This window comes from Lactuca virosa, chromosome 9 (assembly GCF_052849685.1).
Source record: "Lactuca virosa cultivar CGN04683 chromosome 9, Lactuca_virosa_CGN04683_v6, whole genome shotgun sequence".
NCBI lineage: Eukaryota > Viridiplantae > Streptophyta > Magnoliopsida > Asterales > Asteraceae > Lactuca > Lactuca virosa.
Window position 1 is genome coordinate 142,749,297 of NC_136434.1, and position 22,072 is coordinate 142,771,368.

The 22,072-nt window shown below is 36.1% G+C and overlaps 3 protein-coding genes across 3 annotated transcripts; 1 reads left to right on the forward strand and 2 right to left on the reverse strand.

The window, feature by feature from the left end:
- The first annotated feature begins 7,021 nt into the window (after positions 1-7,021).
- Positions 7,022-8,912, forward strand: LOC145139874 (uncharacterized). The gene is made up of 5 exons (XM_079073550.1): positions 7,022-7,307; positions 7,458-7,492; positions 7,565-8,030; positions 8,171-8,457; positions 8,616-8,912. The coding sequence occupies exons 1-5, from the start codon at positions 7,022-7,024 to the stop codon at positions 8,910-8,912; spliced, it is 1,371 nt and encodes a 456-aa protein (XP_078929676.1).
- Positions 8,913-11,405: 2,493 nt separating this feature from the next.
- On the reverse strand, positions 11,406-14,433 carry LOC145138843 (Glycine cleavage T-protein family). The gene is made up of 12 exons (XM_079072856.1): positions 14,060-14,433; positions 13,438-13,539; positions 13,292-13,325; positions 13,136-13,209; positions 13,005-13,070; positions 12,856-12,920; positions 12,651-12,738; positions 12,477-12,542; positions 12,204-12,369; positions 12,028-12,111; positions 11,813-11,940; positions 11,406-11,738 (listed from the first exon to the last, which is right to left on the reverse strand). Exons 1-12 carry the CDS (start codon positions 14,324-14,326, stop codon positions 11,553-11,555), a joined length of 1,326 nt encoding a protein of 441 aa, XP_078928982.1. The 5' UTR covers positions 14,327-14,433; the 3' UTR covers positions 11,406-11,552.
- A 617-nt stretch (positions 14,434-15,050) lies between these two features.
- On the reverse strand, positions 15,051-20,818 carry LOC145137051 (ARM repeat superfamily protein). Its single transcript, XM_079071197.1, has 21 exons — positions 20,469-20,818; positions 19,951-20,083; positions 19,670-19,806; positions 19,545-19,590; positions 19,251-19,463; positions 18,672-19,178; positions 18,470-18,604; positions 18,162-18,377; positions 17,981-18,070; positions 17,662-17,909; positions 17,490-17,578; positions 17,314-17,354; positions 17,179-17,209; positions 16,952-17,074; positions 16,633-16,850; positions 16,459-16,554; positions 16,263-16,375; positions 16,036-16,171; positions 15,845-15,949; positions 15,444-15,756; positions 15,051-15,363 (listed from the first exon to the last, which is right to left on the reverse strand). The coding sequence occupies exons 1-20, from the start codon at positions 20,741-20,743 to the stop codon at positions 15,556-15,558; spliced, it is 3,153 nt and encodes a 1,050-aa protein (XP_078927323.1). The 5' UTR covers positions 20,744-20,818; the 3' UTR covers positions 15,051-15,363; positions 15,444-15,555.
- Between the last annotated feature and the right edge of the window lie 1,254 nt (positions 20,819-22,072).

Sequence of the window (22,072 nt, forward strand, 5' to 3'; positions counted from 1 at the left end):
ATGAAGGGAGTTAAACGCATCAAAACACGACTATGGACCCTTTTGGGGACTTAAAACAATCATAAACGAAGCATAACGGGGTTCACGAACCTTGCATTACAAGATTATACGATAATAATGGCTAAGGTTAAATCTCTCCCAAATCTCTCCAAGTATGTGAAATCTCTCCCAAATCTCTCCAAGTATGTGAAATCTCTCCCAAATCTCTCCCAAAAACCTCCCTCAACTTTTTAGAATCATTCGGGTCATCCCGACACTTGACTTGGTGAAAAACCGCTCGAAACGGGAAGTTCTTATGAAAAACAGCCTTATAGGACCGAAGTCCCTCCTAGAACCGAAGCCTTCCCTATTAGAACCGAAACCTGCTGGATCGAACTGCTGAAGGACCGAAGCTGTATTGGACCGAACCCGAACCTCCCCCTTCGGACCGAACCTCCTCTCGACCTATTTCGCCTTCGGGCCATTTCGCTTTTATTGCCTTCGGTCCATGACTGCTGGGGACCGAACCTTCGGCGCCGACTTCGGATTCTCGCAGATTCGCTCCTTTTTCCCGGTTTTAGACTACTTTCGCCTGTTAAGCCCGTTTTTGACGTTTTTGAAGGGGATTTTTCACCAAATTCATATTTTTACCATTTTAAACCCCCAAAACTCATATTTTATTTATTTCCCAAGGATTTATTAATTAAAAATTCATTATTCCATTTATAGAAATATCTAAGGATATTTTACCCCACAAGTGGGTCAAGTGTGCCCACTTGCCTCCATGTGTCACTTCCTCATTAACCCAACCCTATCCACATCACACAAACCAAGGCAAACATCCTTTCATCTTTGCAACTTGCTCCAGCCACATCTATATAAAGAAATCCTTGGAAGAGCTCTTGATTCACTTTGATCATTTCCACACTTTTACACTTTTCTTACCCCACAAGGAAGCTTATTCTCTCTCTACTTCCAGCCACTTTTTGGAAGTGTTCTTGAGCTATTACTTCACTTTTTGGTAAGTATTCCATCTAAACTCAAGTGTTATTCCATAATTTCATAACACTCTTGGATCGTCGACTCATATCTTAACACCAAAAATCGTTCTTAGGATCATCCAAGCTTTCACGTGTTCATCAAGTGTTCTTGACTTGATACTCCTTGTCTTCAACCTTCCACTCTTCAAAAAATCACTCAATGTGAGTTCATACCCCTACATTTTCAAGTTTTCTTTAGTTTTCAGGGGGGAATACAAGTTAAAACACCAAAATATACTTAAAACTTAACTTGAAAGCTTACAACAGAAAAGTTGTGACCTGTTCACGAACTATTTTACCCAACTTAAACTTAATATTTTTAAAAACTGTTTAATATGCACATATATCAGGTTTATACCTTTAAAATGACTACTTGCACATCTCCATACGATTTGTCTACAATTTATGGTGATTTTTACAAAACTGCCTATCACTGCAGCATCAAAGTCGGACCAGGTTGTGAAGATGAACATGTTCACCCTGGTTTGAGACCACCAAAAATTATAAGAAAATTTATGGATACAGTAGACTCTTTTTCCAAATACTCAGAGTTTACGGATTCAGTTTTCGACTTACAATGATTTTTCTATAAATATTTTAAAAACAGTGACAGTTAAGGGTAAAACTGACAAGTACATGTTTAAGAGTTATTCACACCTTGTAACATGCTGAGCAAGGTGTGTACGATTTACACTTAATATTTTAAATGTCATTTTACGGAAATACAAAGACATGCATAACAAGGTTTCATTCAAACACACCACACTTTTGATAAACTATAATAGATATAGTTTGAGCACTTCGTTTGACAAAGAAAACAATAACCCAATCGACTTACAAACAAGTATTTCATTAGACACTACGTGAACTTGTTAATAAATAAATTTGTGAGACATTCTCCTTCGGGGTACTCTTAAGTACCACAGTAAAGTCTTGTAGTTATAATCAGAATCTCCTGGAGAGAGAGCATGATAGTTGTGTATAGATCTATATTGGGTCTGACAAACTCGCACCCTATGCTGCCTGCAACAGCTAGACCGCCAGGTCTGGGGTGACAAGTGTCATAACATTCCGACGCCTGAGGAACGTCGAGTACGAGGTCTTCGAGTTTAGTATGGTTATAACATCTCACATGAGAAATTAACAAAACATACAGTTCACAAGGATTTAAGGAGTTTTATTTAAATATAAAACCACACACACACACATAAGTATGACGATTTACTTACATATACTAAGTTTTGGTTCAGTTAAGACTATAACAACCCTTTAGAAAATATTGGATTTTCTGGGCATAAACCTATAACAAACAAAAAGGAACATCATTCATTTTTCATTCATAAATTGCTTATGAACTCACCAGCTTTATGTTGATACTCTTTCAAAACAACTTGTATTCTCAAGTAATCAGTAAAAATAGGTAACCACAAGATTTCTGAAGTCAAGACGCTAAGGCGTGGATTCTTTTGCTATATTTTGACATCATATGTAATTTATATGGAAACATATACTTTTGAAACGATGTAACCTTTTAAATTATATTTATGATGGTTGTGTTTACTTTCTTCACTATGGTTATGATACTGAGCATGACATCCTCCGCCCCCGAACATTTCCGCCATTCTGGTTTGGGGGTGTGACACTATACGGGACTGACAATCCTGCACCTTAACTATTCGCTACAGTTAGGCCGGCAGGCCTGGGGTGACAAATGTCGTACCGATAGCGACGCCTGAAGAATGTCGTATTCAGGCCATCTTAGGTCATCAAGCATGGTTATAATAACTCACAATTTGGTATTGAACTATACAATTAGTGTATTAATAAGTAAACAACTTCACACAGTTTTATTAAATAATAAATCTATAATACAGTATTTTACAAATACAGCTGGTAAATCCAGATATTTACAGTTATATTATGTTCATACAAGTACAAACACAGAATACTATTCCAGCGCAGAGAAAACATATTTTTCATGGTTTTATGTGAATTAAAACTACGTTTCAGAGTACAATAACAATTACATGTTTTGAGTACAACACATTACAACATAAAATATAGGATTTTTTGGGGAAACACACTTACATTTTTAAGGAATAAACAACAGATTTCGATTACAAACATGCTTATGAACTCACCAACTTAATTGTTGACACCTTTTCAAAACTACTTGTATTCTCAGGAAATCAGTAGACGGGTACATCCATGGATTTTTGAGAAGATGGAACTTCATTGACTCATGTCTTTCAACTTTTTGGTGTCATGTATACAATGACTTGAACACATATGTAAAAACTTATACTTTTTCAATACATGGTTGTTGTAATTTGATTACTATTATGAAATTGTTGTCATATTGTACATGACGTCCTCCGCCCCCGAACGTTTCCGCCGTTCCGGTTTGGGGGTGTGACAGTTTGAGCGGGAGATCTAGAGCTTAAACTCAAACTAGTACCAAAGTCAGTGAAAATAGAAATAGGGAGCCTTTTTGTGAAGATATCGGGATAATGAAGACCGGAAGGGACATGATGGAATCTGAATCGTTTCACAAACAAAATGAATATCCATCTCTATGTTTGGTGCATTGATGTTGAACAGGATTAGTAGATAAATAAACAACACTAACATTATCACAGTAGATAATGGTTGCTTTGGTTACGGGAGTGAAAAACTCTCTGAGAATATTTTGTAACCAACAAGTTTCAGCTACTGTATTGACCACGCCATCGTATACGGCTTCTCCACTTGAACGCGAGACGGTCTGTTGGTGTTTTGATAACCAAGATAATAAATTATCGCCCAAGAATGTGAGACATGTTGGCCATCAGGGAAGACGGATGACCTATGGAGGGCAGTTGCGTGGTTGGTAGAATGGTAACGGGGGACCAAGTGTTGGTTCCCACTGGTCGCAATGATGTCGGAGGTTGATTTGCGGTTGTTTGTTATTGGTTGGTCGGCACTCTTTGAGGCACTGTGGTAGGTGTCGTGGTCGGTTGTTCTATTTGTACGGGTGGTGGTCGTCATAAACTGGCGATGAACTCCGCCGCGAACCCGACTACCGGCGTTGTTGGTGTATGAGTGGGCGGTTGCCCTTCCAGTGTCAACGGACCACTCCCATCGAGGAGCTGCATTGGTCTGACTGGGCTATTGTCACCACCGTCTGGTCGTATGGATTCTATGTCCGTCATTCTGGCACCTAACGTCTTTAGATGGTTTGTGCGGTAGTAAGTGCACGCCCGGATGGCACCATTTGTTATGATATGTCTTTGGCTTAACTTCGTTTCCTTGAGGGTTAAAAAAAGGTAAGCTTGAGGATCACAGCAAAGAAAATGAGATAGTCAGACGTCGTCCGGGAGGTGATCCCGGAACGAGGCTCCAACGGTCAAGTTAGTGAGTTCCTTTAAGGTAAAATCTATTATGGAAAGAAAGAGACTGAGATTCAAGAGTCGATCCTTTCTCTTGGGGGAGACGGGGCCTTTTTATACTTGTGGTCGAGGGGAAAGATCCCCGACAGTATCTTCTACTTTTTCAGGCATGGCTGGACGAGGCGGCCTTTGATTGGTAGATCGTGCCCCGCGGGTGGCTGTCTGTTATTGGTGCAGAACGGGCAGTTGGCAGATCAAGGAGCACTACACCTATGGCTCTGGGGCAATTGGTACTCCTTTGACTTATCTGGAACGAGAGTTTCTCTCCTAAAAGGAGGACAATCCTGAGGCCAGATTACAGGCTCTAGAACGCAGGGGCTTATGGACTATGGCCCGCTCCCGACTCTTGTCAAGTAATGGGCTTTTGTTGAGCCGTTACTGAGTTGACGGCTCCGTTATCCTTTGACGTTTCTTTTGGTGAGATGCGTCAACAGGTATCGACTTGTAACATCCATAATTTCAAATCACATACTTTACCATGGTTGCACCTATACCAGGGGAGGGGAAAATTGTGATGGTGGTGGTGGTTTCACCAGTATCAAAAGATGAAAGAGGAAACAAGAGTCGGAGAAGGATATAGGAATGGAGGCAGTGAGACGAAGGTACTTTCCGGAGAGAAGGGGTTACGGATTCTAGGTCTTAGATAGTTGAGCAAGAGATATAGAGAGGAGTTTGACCTGACGTCTTTAAAGAGAGGGGAGTGGGGGTGGGATTGTTGTTACTGGCTTTTTTGTATTTTTAATTCTAGAACAATTAGAATAAATCATATATATATATATATATATATATATATATATATATATATATATAAGGAGTATAATAGTCTTTTTAAGTTGAGAATGAACCAAAATCACAAAATTTATCATTTTGGACCAGTAATGCAAGCACAAACATTTTTGGACCGAAACACAAAAAATTATAAACCACATGACCATTCTTGCAAATTTTGCTAAATTAAAAGCAGGCTAAACTTTTAGGAGAGCTATGTTTTCTATTAGTCTATTAAAAAGGTTTAAACTACAATGATTGAGTAATTAGATTAATATTTCAAACTACCATATCGTTGCAGCAGTAATTAAATTTATCACTCTAAAAGAGAAATTATAACCATTTTTTATAGCTGAAATCCATATATAGCTAAGACTAGGGGGACTTTATGAGGTCTCCTCTCTAGCGTCATTAACGGTTGTTTATTAGTCAATTTTACACCTACTCATTGAAAGCATATATTAGTCGGTTCTGAGTTCCCCACATGAAAGATGATTACTCAGAAGATTTAAAGGAAAGTTTAGTGGGAGAATGACACTGTAGCACATGAAAGTTTTGGCATTTGTCTAATTTGGTCACTAAAGTTTTTTTTGGTACATTAGACCACTAAACTCGTATATGACCTGTCAATTTAGTCATTTTCCCCGCTTTTAAATGGTTTCCTGGTTGACATTTTATATGTGTCAACTAATATTTATCTTTTGGCTAATTCGATGACACGTAAGATAAGCCACGTCAATATATAAATGATATACGATGCTTAAAACCTATCATCTTCAGTTGTCGAACTTCTTTCTTCATTTTTCACTGTAAACAAAATTGAGCTAGGGTTTGTGAAGCATTTTTGTGATCGAGCTGAAGTATCAAAGAAGTCACAGCAATGGCACAATCGAAACCTAATGGACTGTTTACGATGGTGGAACTCAACTACAAAGGGGTATTTACTCGTAATCCTTTCTCTCACACTGGTGGTGTGAAAACCATGTTCAATGATGTTGACTTTTCTTCAATGACTTATTCTGAGTGTGTGACCTTCTTCGAACGTTTCATGCATGAAGATTGTAAAAAGTAATACTACTGTGAACCAGACATTTCCCTGATGGAAGGGCTTAATCCCATTTCAGATGATATGGAATATGATGCTTTTATTTTGATGCTTATGGAACATATGGTATAATTTCTGTTTATGTGGATCATATTGGGGTTGGTGTTGATGGGTGGTTTGATGATGAAGATAATGATGATGATGATGGACGTGAGTCTTGTATTGATGGTGAAAATGAAGATAACATGGATGAACTTAGGAATGTTGAGTTTGAATTTAATGAGGATGTAGTGCATATGAATAGGACATCAAATGATCCTTTCTTGAGTAAGTTATGTGTTGATGATGAGGAGGATAACAATATTGTAGATGATGATCATGGGAGAGAATTTGAACCTAACATCCAAACTCATTCCATATTTAATGAGTTATTACAATGGAAAAAACAAAAACCAATTCTAGGAATGAGATTTAAAGGTCCAGGACCAGTAAAATCAATGTTGTGCAACTATGTTGTGGCTAATAGATATCAATTGTGTTTTTAAAAAATGATAGGAAAAGACTTTTGGTGAGGTGTAGTAAGGGCTTCTTGTATGAGTGATGAAGAGAGTTTCCAAATCAAGTCACTTAAAGCTAATCATAATTATGCTAGGAACTTCAAGTTTGGATCATTGATGACATATGCATGGATTGGGAGTCACTATACCAAAGAGATTGTACAGAGTCAGAAATTAAGTGTAAGGAAGATTAGGGTAAAGGTAATGACCAAGTTTGGTATCCAAGTTAGTATGGGTCAATGTAGGAGAGCAAAGAAGTATGCACTGAATCTTATTAAAGGTAGTCTTGTTGAACATTATGGTAAGTTATGGTCATATGGGCATGAGATTTTGAGGACAAATCCTGGGTCAACTGTGAAACTAGATGTGGAGGATGGTCCAGATGGAAAGAAATATTTTAGCAAGTTCAATGTTTGTTTTCAAGGAGTTAAACAAGGTTGGATGGAAGGGTGTAGAAGGATAATAGGTCTTGATGGATGTTTTTTGAAAGGTATTTGTAAGGGGGAATTGCTTTGTGTAATTGGGAGGGATGCAAATGACAAGATATATCCTATTGCTTGGGCAGTGGTTAGTGTGAAGAACAAGTAGAATTGGAAGTGGTTTTTGGAAATTCTCATTAATGATCTAAACTTGAATTTAGGCAACGGATTCAGTTTAATGGCAGACCAACATAAGGTTAGTATTTTACATAGTAATTCATGTATATTTATTTTAAACAATTTGATTTAAACCTTCTTATTAATGCAGGGTTTAATAGAGGTTGTTAAAAAGTTGCTTCCATATGTAGAGCACAAGCAGTATGCTAGACATATTTGCCAAATTTTGCAGAAGAGATTCACTGGTGTCATATATCATACCATGTTTTGGAGAGCATCTAAATCTACAATTGAGCATGCTTTTAAAGTTTTGATTAAGGAAATTGAGACATTGAACCCAAATGCCCATCAATATCTCATGGAGAAAGATCCAAATACTTGGTCAAGAGATTTCTTTCAACCTGGCAGGTGTTGTGATGCGGTTGAAAATGGATTCTATGAAAGTTATAATGTTGTAATAGTAGATGCCAGGAAGAAGCCCATAATTACCATGTTAGAGGAGTTAAGATTGTACATGATGGACAGATTGTACAACATGGAATTAAAGGGACAACAATGGGGAAATCATATTTGTCTAGAGATAAGGGATAAGGTGAATTTGCTTAAAAAAATCATAGGTATTATCAGATACTATCTAGTAGATTAAACTAGCTTTAGGTTAGGGGAGCAACAGATGCATATGAGGTGGACTTAGAAAGGAAAACATGTTCTTGTAGGTTGTGGTATATGAATGGATATGGATGTGCTCATTTTATAGCTAGAATATCCTATCTTAATAAGGATGTAGAACCCTATATAGACAACATGTATAGCACCACCACATTTAGGAAGGCATACAGTTACATAATTGCCCCCATGAATGGCAGTGACATGTGGCCAGAGACAAATTATACTCCACCATTGCCTCTTATAAGTAGAAGTATGCCTGGTAGGCCAACTACTAACAGGAAGAAATCCACTACAGAGAATAAAGGAAAACACAGGGTTTCTAAGGCTAGAAAGAAAATCAGATGTAGTATATGCAAGGAGATAAGTCACAAAAAGGTCATTTGTCCAGAGAGAATACCCTAAAAGTTAAATGTGAAGAAACAGAAGAAACAAAAAGTTTGTGTGAATCAGAATGCAGGACAGGTAAAACCATTTCAAATTTAAATTTATTTACATATGATTTTCAACTAACATTATTATATCATGTCATGTAGGGTAGTAGAAGTGAACCTCAACAACATGAAGAGGTTGAAATGACTCCAATTGAGATGGATACTACTCAAAATGATATGCAAGCTACTCCTAATGATGTTAAATCCAGTAGCACATGGGATTTTAGTCAGTATATGCAAGTTACTCCACCTAGAAGTTATAAAGGTGAGGAGGGTGTTGTGGGTGAGGAGGTTGTTGAGGCTGAGGATGGTGTTGTGGGTGAGGAGGTTGTTGGTGCTAATGTTCAAGTTGATGAGGTTATTCCTAATGTCCAAGTTGTTGCTAATGTTCAAATTTAGGAGGTTGTTCCTATTGTCCAGGTTCAGTAGGGTAGAGTTAAACCAATTTCAGAGATTTTGAAGAAGATAAGGAGAAGAATGTCATAGAGAATCTTGACGTTGAAATTAGGCAAGAAAATTGGTGGTGTTGATGATCCAGGAAATTCTAAGGGAAAAGCTCTTCTAATTGATTAGTGTTGAATTTTTCTTTGTGTTATTTGGATTTAATGTATGTGTATTAGGATGATGGTAATTTTCATTTGAGTTTAATGTATGTGTATCTAGATCGTTGTTTGAGTTTAAGGTAATTGTCTTTGTTATGTACATGTGATGTGAAAAGGTTATGTTGGTCATTTTTATTCCATGTTGCTGTTATTAGTAAATTAAGGACGGAAAGGGTAGTTTGGTAAAGTTTTAGAGTGAACTTGTAAAGTATATTGCGTTTTGTATGTAAATTAATGACATAAAAGGATATTTTGGTCACTTATGAATGTATGTTGCCTTTTTTAAGTAAACTCATGACATAAAAGGATATTTTGGTCACTTATGAATGTATGTTGCCTTTTTAAGTAAACTCATGACATAAAAGGGTATTTTGGTCATTTATGAAACTATGTTGCTTTTTAAGTAAACTCATGACATAAAAGGGTATTTTGGTCACTTATGAAAGTATGTTGTCTTTTTAAGTAAAGTCATGACATAAAAGGGTATTTTGTGCATGCATGTGAATGTGATAAAGGTGGTCTTTACGACAAATGGCTTTGTATATTTATGCATGGAAAATTTTGGAATAATGTGCATGCATGTGAATGTGTTATATGGTCCTGGATATGGTTCTTAATGGCTTGAAAGGTCCCATTTTTCCATTATAAAAACATCCACTGAGTATTAACTGAAAATGGTCCCCATACATAGTGTACTTTCACATGGACCACTTTCTACTTTATTCCCAATATAATACCATGCACTGCAACCAATTTAATTATATATAATAAAAGGAAAACAAGCCATGCATGTTTCAATAACATAAACATTTCCAACATCTGATTATACAAAATGTCGTACAATTGGGACTTTCAATTTGGCTTTACAACAGTTATAAAATGCCCTTTCATTAGGGACTTACCAGCTTACAACATCAACACACCAAGGTTGACACCCCCAAATTCTAACTAAAAGCAGCTTCCAAACATACAAAATGCCAATCATTACTGAGTTTTCTAGTATGCCTTTACAAAAACATACAAAAGCTTACACCAACCCCCTAACTAACTACAATCACTCCCTAACATCAAAACACAAAATACCAAGCCAACAAACAACAATGCAACTATCATCTTGTATCTGCCTATTGCCTTCCTTGAATCAGAAACATCTTTCTCACTCTTTGCCACCTTACACTTCTCTTGTGACAGCAAGAACTCAACTTCAGCAATCCTTGTCCTCAAATTGTTCATCTCAGATAAATCCTTTTTAGCATCCAGTTTTTGCTTCAAAGAATATAGAAGGTTTTTGTAGCGCCCTTGTTCCTGTTCATCGTCTTTCCATTCAAAGAAGTTACATTTCTTGAGCCTAGTCTGTAAATAGCCAATCCATTAAAAAATGAAAATGCTTTGATTTAGATAGTAAATAAAGATTAAGGAAATCAGTTGTCTTTAATGTATTAATGAAATGGGTTTGATTCACGATCACAAAGATTCCTCAAGAAGAAAATAAAATTAGGGTTTTTTTCAAAATACAAATCTAGCATGATCGGCTTTTCACCACAGTCAAACCCTAAAATACGAAGGTAGCATGATCGGGATTATCGGGACCTACCAAACTGATTTAACAATTCCAGAAACCCCTCACATGGTTTGCTATCTTCCAACACATTCATTCTTTAGTCGGAACGTTGCAATCGCAAAGCTTTACCCCTTCTCGCACTTGAACACGAGTCACTTGTAGCTGATTCCTTGAAGTGGACGAGTTGGAAGACATTGTTCTTGAGGATGGCAAGAGTCAGTGGAGAGGATTTGACTTTTCACAAAAGGGTAAGTAACATTTGAATAATGGTCCGATTCAGGGTTTCAATTAATAAGGGTTGTTGGACAAGTCAGCTTCTTCGACACATCAATATCCCACATACGTGTTACAAATAAGCTTATTGGCCACATCACCCAGCCACATAAGTATCGAAACCTGTACACCGTCTAATTTTTTTGAATAATGGTGTAATTAAAAGGTGAAAATGGAGTTTAGTGGTCTAATGTACCAAAAAAAACTTTAGCGACCAAATTTGACAAATACCAAAACTTTCATGTGCTACAGTGTCATTTTCCCAAGTTTATTACAGGTTTAGCTTTGAATGTAAGGTATAGACTACAGTATATTTACACATATTGTCTTTTTAAAATGAATAGTTTTTGAGTTAAGTGACACCTAGTGTCTTAACTCAAATAGTTGTATATCTAGGTTTCCTTCTTCACTTATGTTTCAGAATTTACATTGATAAAGTCATCATACGATTCTCAATTGTATAAATGATATGGTTCTGATTCATAGATAATAGAAGTTAAAAGTCAGTATACGAAAAATTATAGCTTTCCAGTTAAGGATGTTAGGAAGTTAAGGATTGGATAAAGTGTTTATGAACAAACACTGTTTTTTTTTTAATCCATACTAAGATTTTGAACTCAACGCCAATGGCTGCTGTCGTGCAAGATAAGGAACTTCCACAACTGTCCCAAAAACATCATCTCCAACAACAACTGTGTCCCCTTTTGAAGCAGCTTTTCTCTTGATATACCCTAAACCAAAATACTCATTTCCCCCTTTTCCATCCGTATAACTTGTCAACTTTCCTACCTACAAAAAAACGTATTATAACATATCTTGGTTTCTTTATTTTTAGTTTTTAATTAAAAAAAATTATATTATACCTTCTTTCCTTCAACTGTAACTGGAGTACCGGGTTTCACTGGGGATGAAAGTTGAATGCCCCATAACTTCTGTTTTATGCCATCGTATGTGATTAATCTGGATATGGTTTCTTGCCCTTTGTAACAACCTGATACGATTTTTTACTTTTTACTTTTTACTTTTTACTTTTTGTTTTAATAAAATATTAAAAGAAAAAATATAAAATATTTATTACCTTTGTTTAAGGACACTGCATTCCAAAGACCAGCCTCCAGAACATTAAACTCATCGGTAAGCTCATTACCAGGTGTTGGCCTTCCTGTACATTTGAGAAATCTATCCAATTATAGCATTGTACTTTTAATTTATTTTTTTAATTATGAAAGTAAGTTGCTATTTTTTTTATTTGACCTTGAAGAATTCGATATGTTTCGAATGCATTTGAACCCATTGGAGTTGCATTGTGACTTAAAAGAGTTTTCCAAATCATTCCTGCAGCTGATGGTGACATCATCAGTGAGAAACCTTCTTCAGAGATCACACTTCCCACTGCCACAGTTACTGGATTACCGCTGACCTGGAATTTTAAACTTTTTAAATAAATTCTCCAACTAAATAGTCACCAATTTTAGCAAAATAATAATTGTTATTACTTTGATAAAACTGCATACAGAAATAACTTACATTGTAATGCTTATGTGAGCCATAAGGTTGTCCAATAAGATCACCAAGATTCAAATCCACCATTACCTGTCAAAATACCATATACAGAATTATTAAAATCATTGCACTTTCAGAAGATAAATAATGCAATTAAAAAAATAAAAACAAAAAAGTTGAAGTTCATGGAAGCCATACTTGATTGCTTTTTGGTCCAATTAATGCAAATAAGCAAGTCTTGTTACTAATGTCTTGAATTTCAACCTTGTCAGCAAAAAATATGTACCTAAATTTTATATACAAAGCAATAATTCAAGAAAGTTGATTATGTATTAACTATCAAAAAAGTTAGTTACAGTGGGAGTTGGTTACATTCTGTTATAAAATGTGTCAAAAAACTTACTTTTTTAACATTTCACTGATACTTTTACTTGTTGATGGTGATACAACTAGTGTAACTGCTGTTTTCTGTAAAATAGAAACACTTGTAAGATTTATAAAAACAACTTTTTTAATCAAGTAATACGACATTTTTGGGATTAATAAAATTACCATGATCCATGCTTGTGCAATGTCAATTGTTCTAGCAGTTGGAGTAACAAAGACAGTGTCACATCCCTACACGATTCAGTTTTAAAATAATCAACACCAAGATTAGACAAAGTAACAAAAGACTGACTTACCCCTCCTTCAGAGAGTGCTTCAAAATTTGCTGTACTTTGGTTGTGAAGAAATGGTATGCGATCTTCTCCACTCACTGTGTATCAATAGAAATTTGGAAATTCGAATACTACATAATTAATTCTGAGAGATTATAAAAATATGTATAGAAAGTTTACCTCTTATTCTACCATAATGGGAAAGATCAACAACCTGCAAACAATGGAAAAAAGTAAAATTACTCTGAAAAATGTATAAAACATTATAATGTGAAGGATACAAGAAGATTAACAATGACAAGCATAAAGCACCTGTTAGTACCCACCACAGTGCCATTGTCAACTGCATCTAGCGCCTCTTCATCGTTATTGAATGTTTCAATAATCCAATCTTCTGACACTTTTGCCCCTGCTATAGCCATGTCATCCTACAAGAACCAAATAATTCAATTTTTATTGGCTTAAAGTTGAAGGAACATTATGTATGATTAATATAATAGTGTATAATTATCTGGTTAAATGTCGATGACATATTTACATTAGGTGCTAATCAAAGTATTGTGCATAAACTAAAGACATTTCGGTGTTCTAAATCTAATAAGAAAGACATGGATGAAGCAAATGTCATATTGGCTGTTAAAATTATACTTATAAATGATCTTACAGACTACTTAAGATCATTTATAAGTAAGCATTAAGCATACAACCTCAGCACTTGAAGAAGTAAATTAAGGAAAGCAGTAAATCACTACAACAGTCGGTCAAATTGAATAACCTAAACTTTAAAAATGAATTTTCGGATGATTAGTACTACACTTAACACATAATAACACGAAATGAATCTCAGATATCATCAATAGATTGTTAATCGAACACTTCTACACAGCATAAAAATTGTTACAAAACAGAAAACTTGAAGCTACACACTTGTGATGCATATCTGCTTACATAAAGGTCGTGGTCAATCGGAGGAGGAGAGAGGTCGAAAGGTATTGCGGCGACGGGTGCGAGGTTGGAAGAATAGGTAGTTGGTGAGAGTGGCTTCCGACTACGGATGCAAACCGCATCGTTGTGTGAATCACGAGAACCGAACGCCGACAGCTGAAAGGACAACAGAAGCCGGGAAGAGTGCGTTTGGTTGACGCTCCGGCGATGGAGTGTGGAAGTGGTGGCGTTAGAAATCGCGTGGCTAACAGAGGATAATAGCGCGACCATTCTTTCTATTTGTGTTTTGGCTTATTGCTGATTGCTCACTGCTCCCACTTTAAAGAATCAAGAATAAACTACATTGTTGTCGATGTGCTTGAGTTAACTTTTGGATAACAGAAAAAAAAAATAAGTTGGATAACCATAGCATTTCAATGCAAAATACGATTTGGTATCATTTAAATAGTATCTAACACAAAGAACAGGTTTGAAAAACTCATTAATAAGTTTGAAATTGGTGACATAATCAAATTCGAAATTCATAAATAAATTAGCAAACTCTAACCAAAGGGCTTTTATTAGGTGTTAATCCTCGTTTCTTAAAGTGTCGTATGGTGGATTAGATTTGTAGATTCGGAGTTTTTAGGAATAGCTTAGGTTTATGGATTAAGAGTATTTTAGAAAAATTAGAAACTCTAGTTTGAAGATTTAAAAGTTTGATAGGGTGTTTGGCTAAGCTTAAAAAATAAATTGTTCAACTTATTATCAATTCCACACCAATATAAGTTAAAATGAGTATTTTGATAGACTATTTTTTTTAAACAGCGATGTGGAACCAAAGATAAATCATTTTTGATAAGTTATTCATCCCTAATATATCAAAACTCTTTATAACTTATAATTGTCCAACATCTCTAGGAAGCTTTTTTTTAGTCATTTTGCCAAACACTAAAAAAAGGTTATCAACTTATAGCTTTATTCGGCCTACAAAAGCTAGGTTTGCAATGCAAGATAGAATCACAATTCACTAAATCATAATGAAAACCGTAAAAAGATGTGAAATAATACAAGAAAATGTGACTTGACCAAACCTTTTGTCACACTTTATATAAAATAAACCAAACCCTAAAACCCATCACTTAAATACACATCTCTCCAATGAGATGAACCAGAATTGTATCTTCACTATATCAACACAACCAACTTATAAATAAATCAACAGAAAATAATAAATAATACCACACATCAAAACTGGAACAAGAAAACCATGCACCTCCATTAGGGAAAACTGGAGACATTCTGGTTGACCAAGTCAAACCAAAAACCTGCATCCACCATATCATACATACAATAATTAATAAAGGAATGAAACTGTTAATTCCATTGAAATGAAAGTAAATTATACCTGAGTGAAAAATGCTGGTGTTTCTAGCAAGCTGAAAACTTTCAAAAAAAGAATATTCCACAAGATGCCAAATTGGACATGAACTTGCACTTAATTACGGTCAACTCTTGGGTCAACTCTTTGGTGCAATGGCAGCCAAAGCATTGGCATGTGTAGGTGAAAGATTACTCAACAGAGGCTGCATTTGTTGACCATATATTGATAATAAATGAGCAAAAGCCCTTCCTATTTGAGCTTTGACTTCTGGAGTTTCAACTGGAGATAAAGCCACTTGTGCAAAAACATTAACCAGATCCGGAACTAAAGGAGCAATCTATTTACAATAGAACAAAACTTTAGTGGCCAAATTGGTATAAACAATAGTTCAGGGGCTAAACCATAAACAAATAGTTCATTACTACCTGTGGGTTTGATGTTAGAACAAGGCTGCAAATGCAGCTGTAAACAGGCATGGATTCTTCATGGTCTTCTTTTAAAGGAAGAACCTTGACAAAAACAGGGAGTACCTAGAAATATTTAAATAAATAAATACAAGTTAATTTCATTTATTTGTTTTGTTTATTATTTATTATTTATATTTATATATATGAACCTGGTTTAATGGGATGGAATCCTGATGTGCCATAATCATTCTTGCAACAGCTCCAGCAGCATTGTCTCTTACTGCATCATCTGGCTCTGATTCTCCAAATAATGGATAAAGGCCTCTCAACACATCACCAAAGTATCTGATTTATTCATAAGAGAGAAATAAAATAAATCATTACAAAATATTGTTTAAACATCATTTATGTATGAAGAAAGTAGAAGAATAAATACTTGAGACTGGTGACACCACCATTTTTGCACAACTCCCCAACACAGAATGCAGCGTTTCTCCTATTAGTTGCATCTGATGAACCTAATTCTTTAAGTACCAAGGGCATTATGGTCTGAAACATGAAATGAAATATTCAAAAAAACGAAAACTGATAAACATGGAATTTGAAAAATATGTAAAATGACAAGAAAGTACATCGACATAGGCAGCAATTGGAGCACCCATATCCTGAGCAACTTCAGCAAGGCATGCAACCACCATTGTCCGATCTTGTGATGGTCGTGATCCTTTCTGTAAGACAACAATTTAAATGACTAAAATACCCTCGTCATGTGTATATACTAAATAGATACATATAAGAAAGCTCACAGCGAATTTCATTAAAGGCTCAAAAAGAGTGGAAAAGATTGGTGCAAAGTGGGACCCCATGGCTTTAGCAAATGCAGGAAGAAGATCTGAAACAGCATCCATAAGCACTTCATCATGGCTAGTATCATCATCATCAACATCACTATCTGATTCTATTTGTTGACAAACTGATTCCTGTTTAAGTAAGACCAGAGTTGACTCTACAATCCGAGGCATGTCTGATGAGAACATTTAACAAGTTAGTTTTCATAATAAAAGAAAAATTAATTAAAAGACATTAACATGTTTCATATAAAAAAAAAACTAAAAATTTCCATACATGGTTCGACAGTAACATATCCAAAATCCTTGATCATGTCTGCTACACTCATGCAAGCTTGAGCAACAACTTCTTTGTCATCATCTTCGTTCATTGTCTTGATATAAATAGTCATCACTGTATCTGAATTTTATAAAATTGTGAAAAGATCAAAGAACAGAGTCAAAATCTTGAGATTCCAAAAGTCATATGGTTAATTTTTTGCCACTGATAAGTCGACTACTCACCAAGAATTTCTTTTGCCTTTGATGCTCCATCCTGAAAAAAAAAACACAAAAGATTTATCTTCCATGAACAAACAAAATACCAAAAAACAACTACAAAAAATCTGTAAAAGAAAAAATGGACAAGAAAATACTTACACTATGACCTTGGAAGACTGCATGAGCAGCTGTCAGAATATCTGCCATTCAAAACCAACTAAACATTAGATCTGGAAAGAACAATGTATACAACCAAAAACATTCCTATATTTTGTATTTTTATGTGTATATAACAATATTAATCTAAATATGTAATTATGGATGTTGGAACTTACGTTTTAAGCCAGTGATGGCTTGAAGTCGAACATCTTCATGAAAATAACTAGAATGCTTCACCAGAATCCTCAATGATTCTTCCAAATATCTTGAATTTTATTAAAGAAACTACAGGCTACAGTTAAGTTGGTTTATAAATAAAATTTACAAAACTATAAATCCAAAGGATACGGGGCATAAGCACTCTTTGTATGTAAGGCAAATAAACCAAGAGCTTGAGTTGCAGCAGCCTTTTCATCCAAAACACCAGTTCTTATACTGATATTTCTCACTCTTGGTTCATCATGAGTTTCATCATCAGATGAAACTCCACCAAATCCATTCACATTTTCATCTTCATCAGAATCATCAATATCAACAGCAGATCCATCATCAAGATTGCATGAAGAAAACGCCAAAGGAACAACATGTGGAAGATACTGTTTTTTTATGATATAAAGTTATGTCACACATGCACACTCACAAATTTTTTAATTTTTTTTTCAAATACCTGAATCATTCCATCCTCCAAGATTTCTGCTACATTGCTGAAGAATCCATGAGTATACTCACGAAGTTCACTGTATTCCAGCCCATACCCCTAAGTTTATATTTAGTTACTAGTCAAACTCAAAAACAATTGAAAATATAAAGATTTAGATGGAGATAAACTATAAAGAGAGGGGTATTACGGTAATTGCGGCTTCAATGAAAGGAGGTAAAATCGGTTCCATTCTTGCCCTTCCCACAACCATGGCAACTATTCCTACAAGCTCTGTAGCTCTTGCTCTTGAACGAAGATCTTCATCATTTGTAAGCACCATGAAAGATTTCATGAGTTCCAAAACTTGTTCAGCATATGGAAGAAATGCTTGCTCTGAAGCAGATGCAACTGAACCAATTGCAGACTGTAGAAAGGAAAAGGAAAGTTCTAGAAGCTCATTAATGCTATCAAATTCAAATCATTTATAATATAAATATATAAAGATTGTGTTTTTACCATGCATGTTTCCTGTAACATTCGCTGACTGGTTTGCAATGCAGCAAATAGTTTTCCCATTAAAGAATCAAGAAATGGAAGAATTTCTTCACCCATGTTCTCACAAAATGCAGCTAATGCGTAGTATGATTTCTCCTGAAAAAAATAGAATTGAATTTCATTAACATGTGAAGATAAAGACTTTGTAATAATATCTATTTACCTTGACTTCATCAGAAGAATCTTCTAAGGCGTTTAGAATGCAAGGAAGAACACTTTCATAATGTGAAATAATCTCAGGCTGCAAATACTCTGCAAATTGACCTAATGCAAAAGAGGAAGCTCCTCTTACAACCTGTTCAGGGTCTCTTAAAGCCCCTAACACAATTTGCAAAATTGGTCCAAGTTTCTCTTTCATTAACTCCAAACACCCCTCTGAAACAACACCCAAAACTGTGACTGAAGCTTCACGAAACTTCGGGTCAACACTTTGACTACTCAAACTAGCAAATTCAAAGACGCCTGGAAAAACATGTTTTGGTAACTTTAATGACAAGGTGTCAAGAACTTCTGCAGCAGCACGATCTGGCGCCAGGTCATCATCGTCTTCTTCGCTATTGGTGGACTCTGTAAGCAGTGGGCACATGATTTGAAGGATTGGGGCGATTAGCTTGTGTTTCTTGAGGGAACTGGATTTGAACTTTGCAAGCCATGAAATGATTTGAATAGCCTGAAACATGAATTATGTTAACAGGAAGTCATGAAATGATTTGAGGGCATTCACGTCTTTTGCACTGCTAACCTGATGGCGTGTGCTGGAGTCCAAATTTGGACTTGAGCAAACTTCAAGAGAGAATTGGACTATGGCTTTGACTGAGTCACCAAGAAGAGGTGCTGGAGATTCAATCAGTTCATCAAATATCTCAAAAGCAATTATTGCAACATCTTCATCACCAGATGCAAGGCATTGTCTTGAAACATTTAATATGCTTGGGATAAATTCGCGAAATTTAATCTGTGTGAATATGATAAGGATGTAGGTTTAGAACAAGTAGAATAATTACAATATTACCCTCCAGGGAACAAATAGACTTACCACTTCAGATGCATCATGAGTGAACTCAATAAAAGAGCCAACAGCCCTGTTCAAGATGATGTCAGCATTATATCTGTTTCTTAAAAACCAAATTTAAAAGGAGAGATAATGACATAGAACATTACTTGAGGGCAGCCACTCTAACATTATTACTAGTCTCATCTTGTAGGCACTTGAGTAGAAGTGCTTGTAAATCAGCAAAATATGGTCGAAAAGAATCACCAATTGTCTCTGTTAAGGAGCTGAACAATATCAATGCCACCTGGCATCATAGAAAAAGAAAGAATTGCTGAAAAAGTACATGAACCTGTGGATATGAATCATATGATGCTTATAGTACATGTATGTGTGTACATTGGTATTCCTAAAACAAAATTAAGATACAAAATCAAAAAAGGTAAAGCACCTCTCTATGATCTTCTTGCGCACTCTGGCTGCACTGGAACAAAAATGGAAGCAAATCTGGCCATTCTCCACCAGGGATGGCATACTTTGCAATGATACTCACCACGTTTGCACTAGCTCTCCTCACAGGTGGACTGACAGTAGAAGACATCCATCAGGCAAAATTGGTCTTACTTTGTTAATTAGATAATAATAAGGGGCACAAAATGAAGAAGAAGAACTATAAGGTGATCAGAATGCATAAGACACAAATGAAGAAGAAACATAATTGATGCGTGTTCTTTAAACAAATGTTTCACTTTCTATAAAACTACTCAAACGTAATGTTTTGAGATGTTTGGTGATTTCCACCTCAAAAGGATAGAAGATTTCTTCAATCTCACGAAAAAAAATCTGATTTGGGACCACTGGAGTAATTAAATTACAATTAGAATCGTCACAGAAACATTCACAATAAATTCTACAGATTGAAATAGCTTGACATAACATAAACAGTAATTAACAATGGCAATTCCGAACCTGTGCTCCATAGTGATGCTTTCAATAAGAGATTGTTTGACAAGCTGGCGAAGCTGAGGGGAGAGTTTAGCCCAATGACCAGTGATCTTCTTGCGAAGGAGAACGGCGGCAAGCTGTCGGACATTGGGCGTCTTCGCCGTTCGTAGGTGGTGAACGAGTGCCGGAACCACCTGTGGATCCTTAGCCAGCCTCTTAATTTGGTCCTCCGCTTGCCGCCGTGCATCATTGTCGGGCATCAAGAACTGAATAAGCAAAAGCTCCAATGACTGCGACATTGTTGATGAACTGAGGGTTTTGCTCTTGACGGCGGCAGGACAATAGCTTTGGGTTTATAAAAAGAGGAGTTTGGTTGGTACTCGGGGACAAACTATAAATGTTACAGTTTAGGTCCCCTTAGATGTACTCGGAGTTTAGGTCCCCTTAGATGTACTCGGTGAAAAGTATCGCCCTTTACTTTTCTATTTAGGGGTTTTTGTTTTGGCCTTTAATCATCCACAGATGCTCGCTTTGGATCGGTCAGAGTCAGATTGTTCGGTTGAAACTTTTTTAACCTCTTAATCGATCAGACATAAAAGAAATGTGTCTTGAACGGTCAGATATGTTCAGAAGTCTAGATGAAAATTTTCCATATGATACCCTTAGCCCCAAAGAAACGTCTGCTTCTTTTTTCTTCCCCCTCTTCTCCCATCGAGCAACGTTCTCTCTTTCTCTACTTCTTAGCGCCAATTCTCAGCTTGCCATCGGACCTCAGGCAACGCCGCTCCACCTCCGCCTTCGTCGCCTCCCCCTTCGCCGGTAAGTTTTATTGTTGTGTTCTTATGGTCGATTTTTTCAAGCAACTTTATGGTCGGTTTTTTCAAGCATCTTTATGATCGATTTTTCTTTGTTCTTGTTGTGTTCTTGTGCTTGGTGGATTGATTTTTGTGCAATTGATATTTTCAAGCCCTAAAACCTGTTATCTTGTGTTTGAACTCCAAAAATATTTCTTCACTTTGTTTGTGTTGTTGAGTTTGTTTTTGCTACTGATTTCTTTTGTTTTTATTGCTCTATCTTATGATTGAACTCCAAAATTTGCTATGTTCTTGCTTGATTTTTGTTAATATGTTGTTGTTGGATTTTGTTGTTGGAACATCTTGATGACAAGGTAATTTCAATCTTAACCCTATGTTTGGATAATTTGCAGTTTGACCCTTGGGTTTGAAGAAGGTTGCTAGATTGGCCCATAGTGGCAATATAGTAATCTTGACCAGGATTTGTACATCGAGTGTACGTTGTGTACGCTAGGCGTACTAGGGCGTGCCCTAATACGCTGGGCGTACACCTCGTACGCGGGGCGTCCGTGAAGAAAGTGAAAACCCTAATTTTTAGGGTTTGGTCCATATATAAACCCCATTATAGCCTCATTTCTCATTACTTCTTCAGCCTCCTTCTGTGAAAACCGACCCCAAGCAAACCCTAAATGAGAAGAGTGTATTTTGAGAACATTAGAATGTTTTGGAGGTGTGCTTGAAGAAGAAGAAGAAGGTGGGGAGAAGAGTTTGGAGCTTGGAAGCATCTTGGATATGGGATTATCTTCTTGTTAGCAACCTCCAGGAGGTATAAAG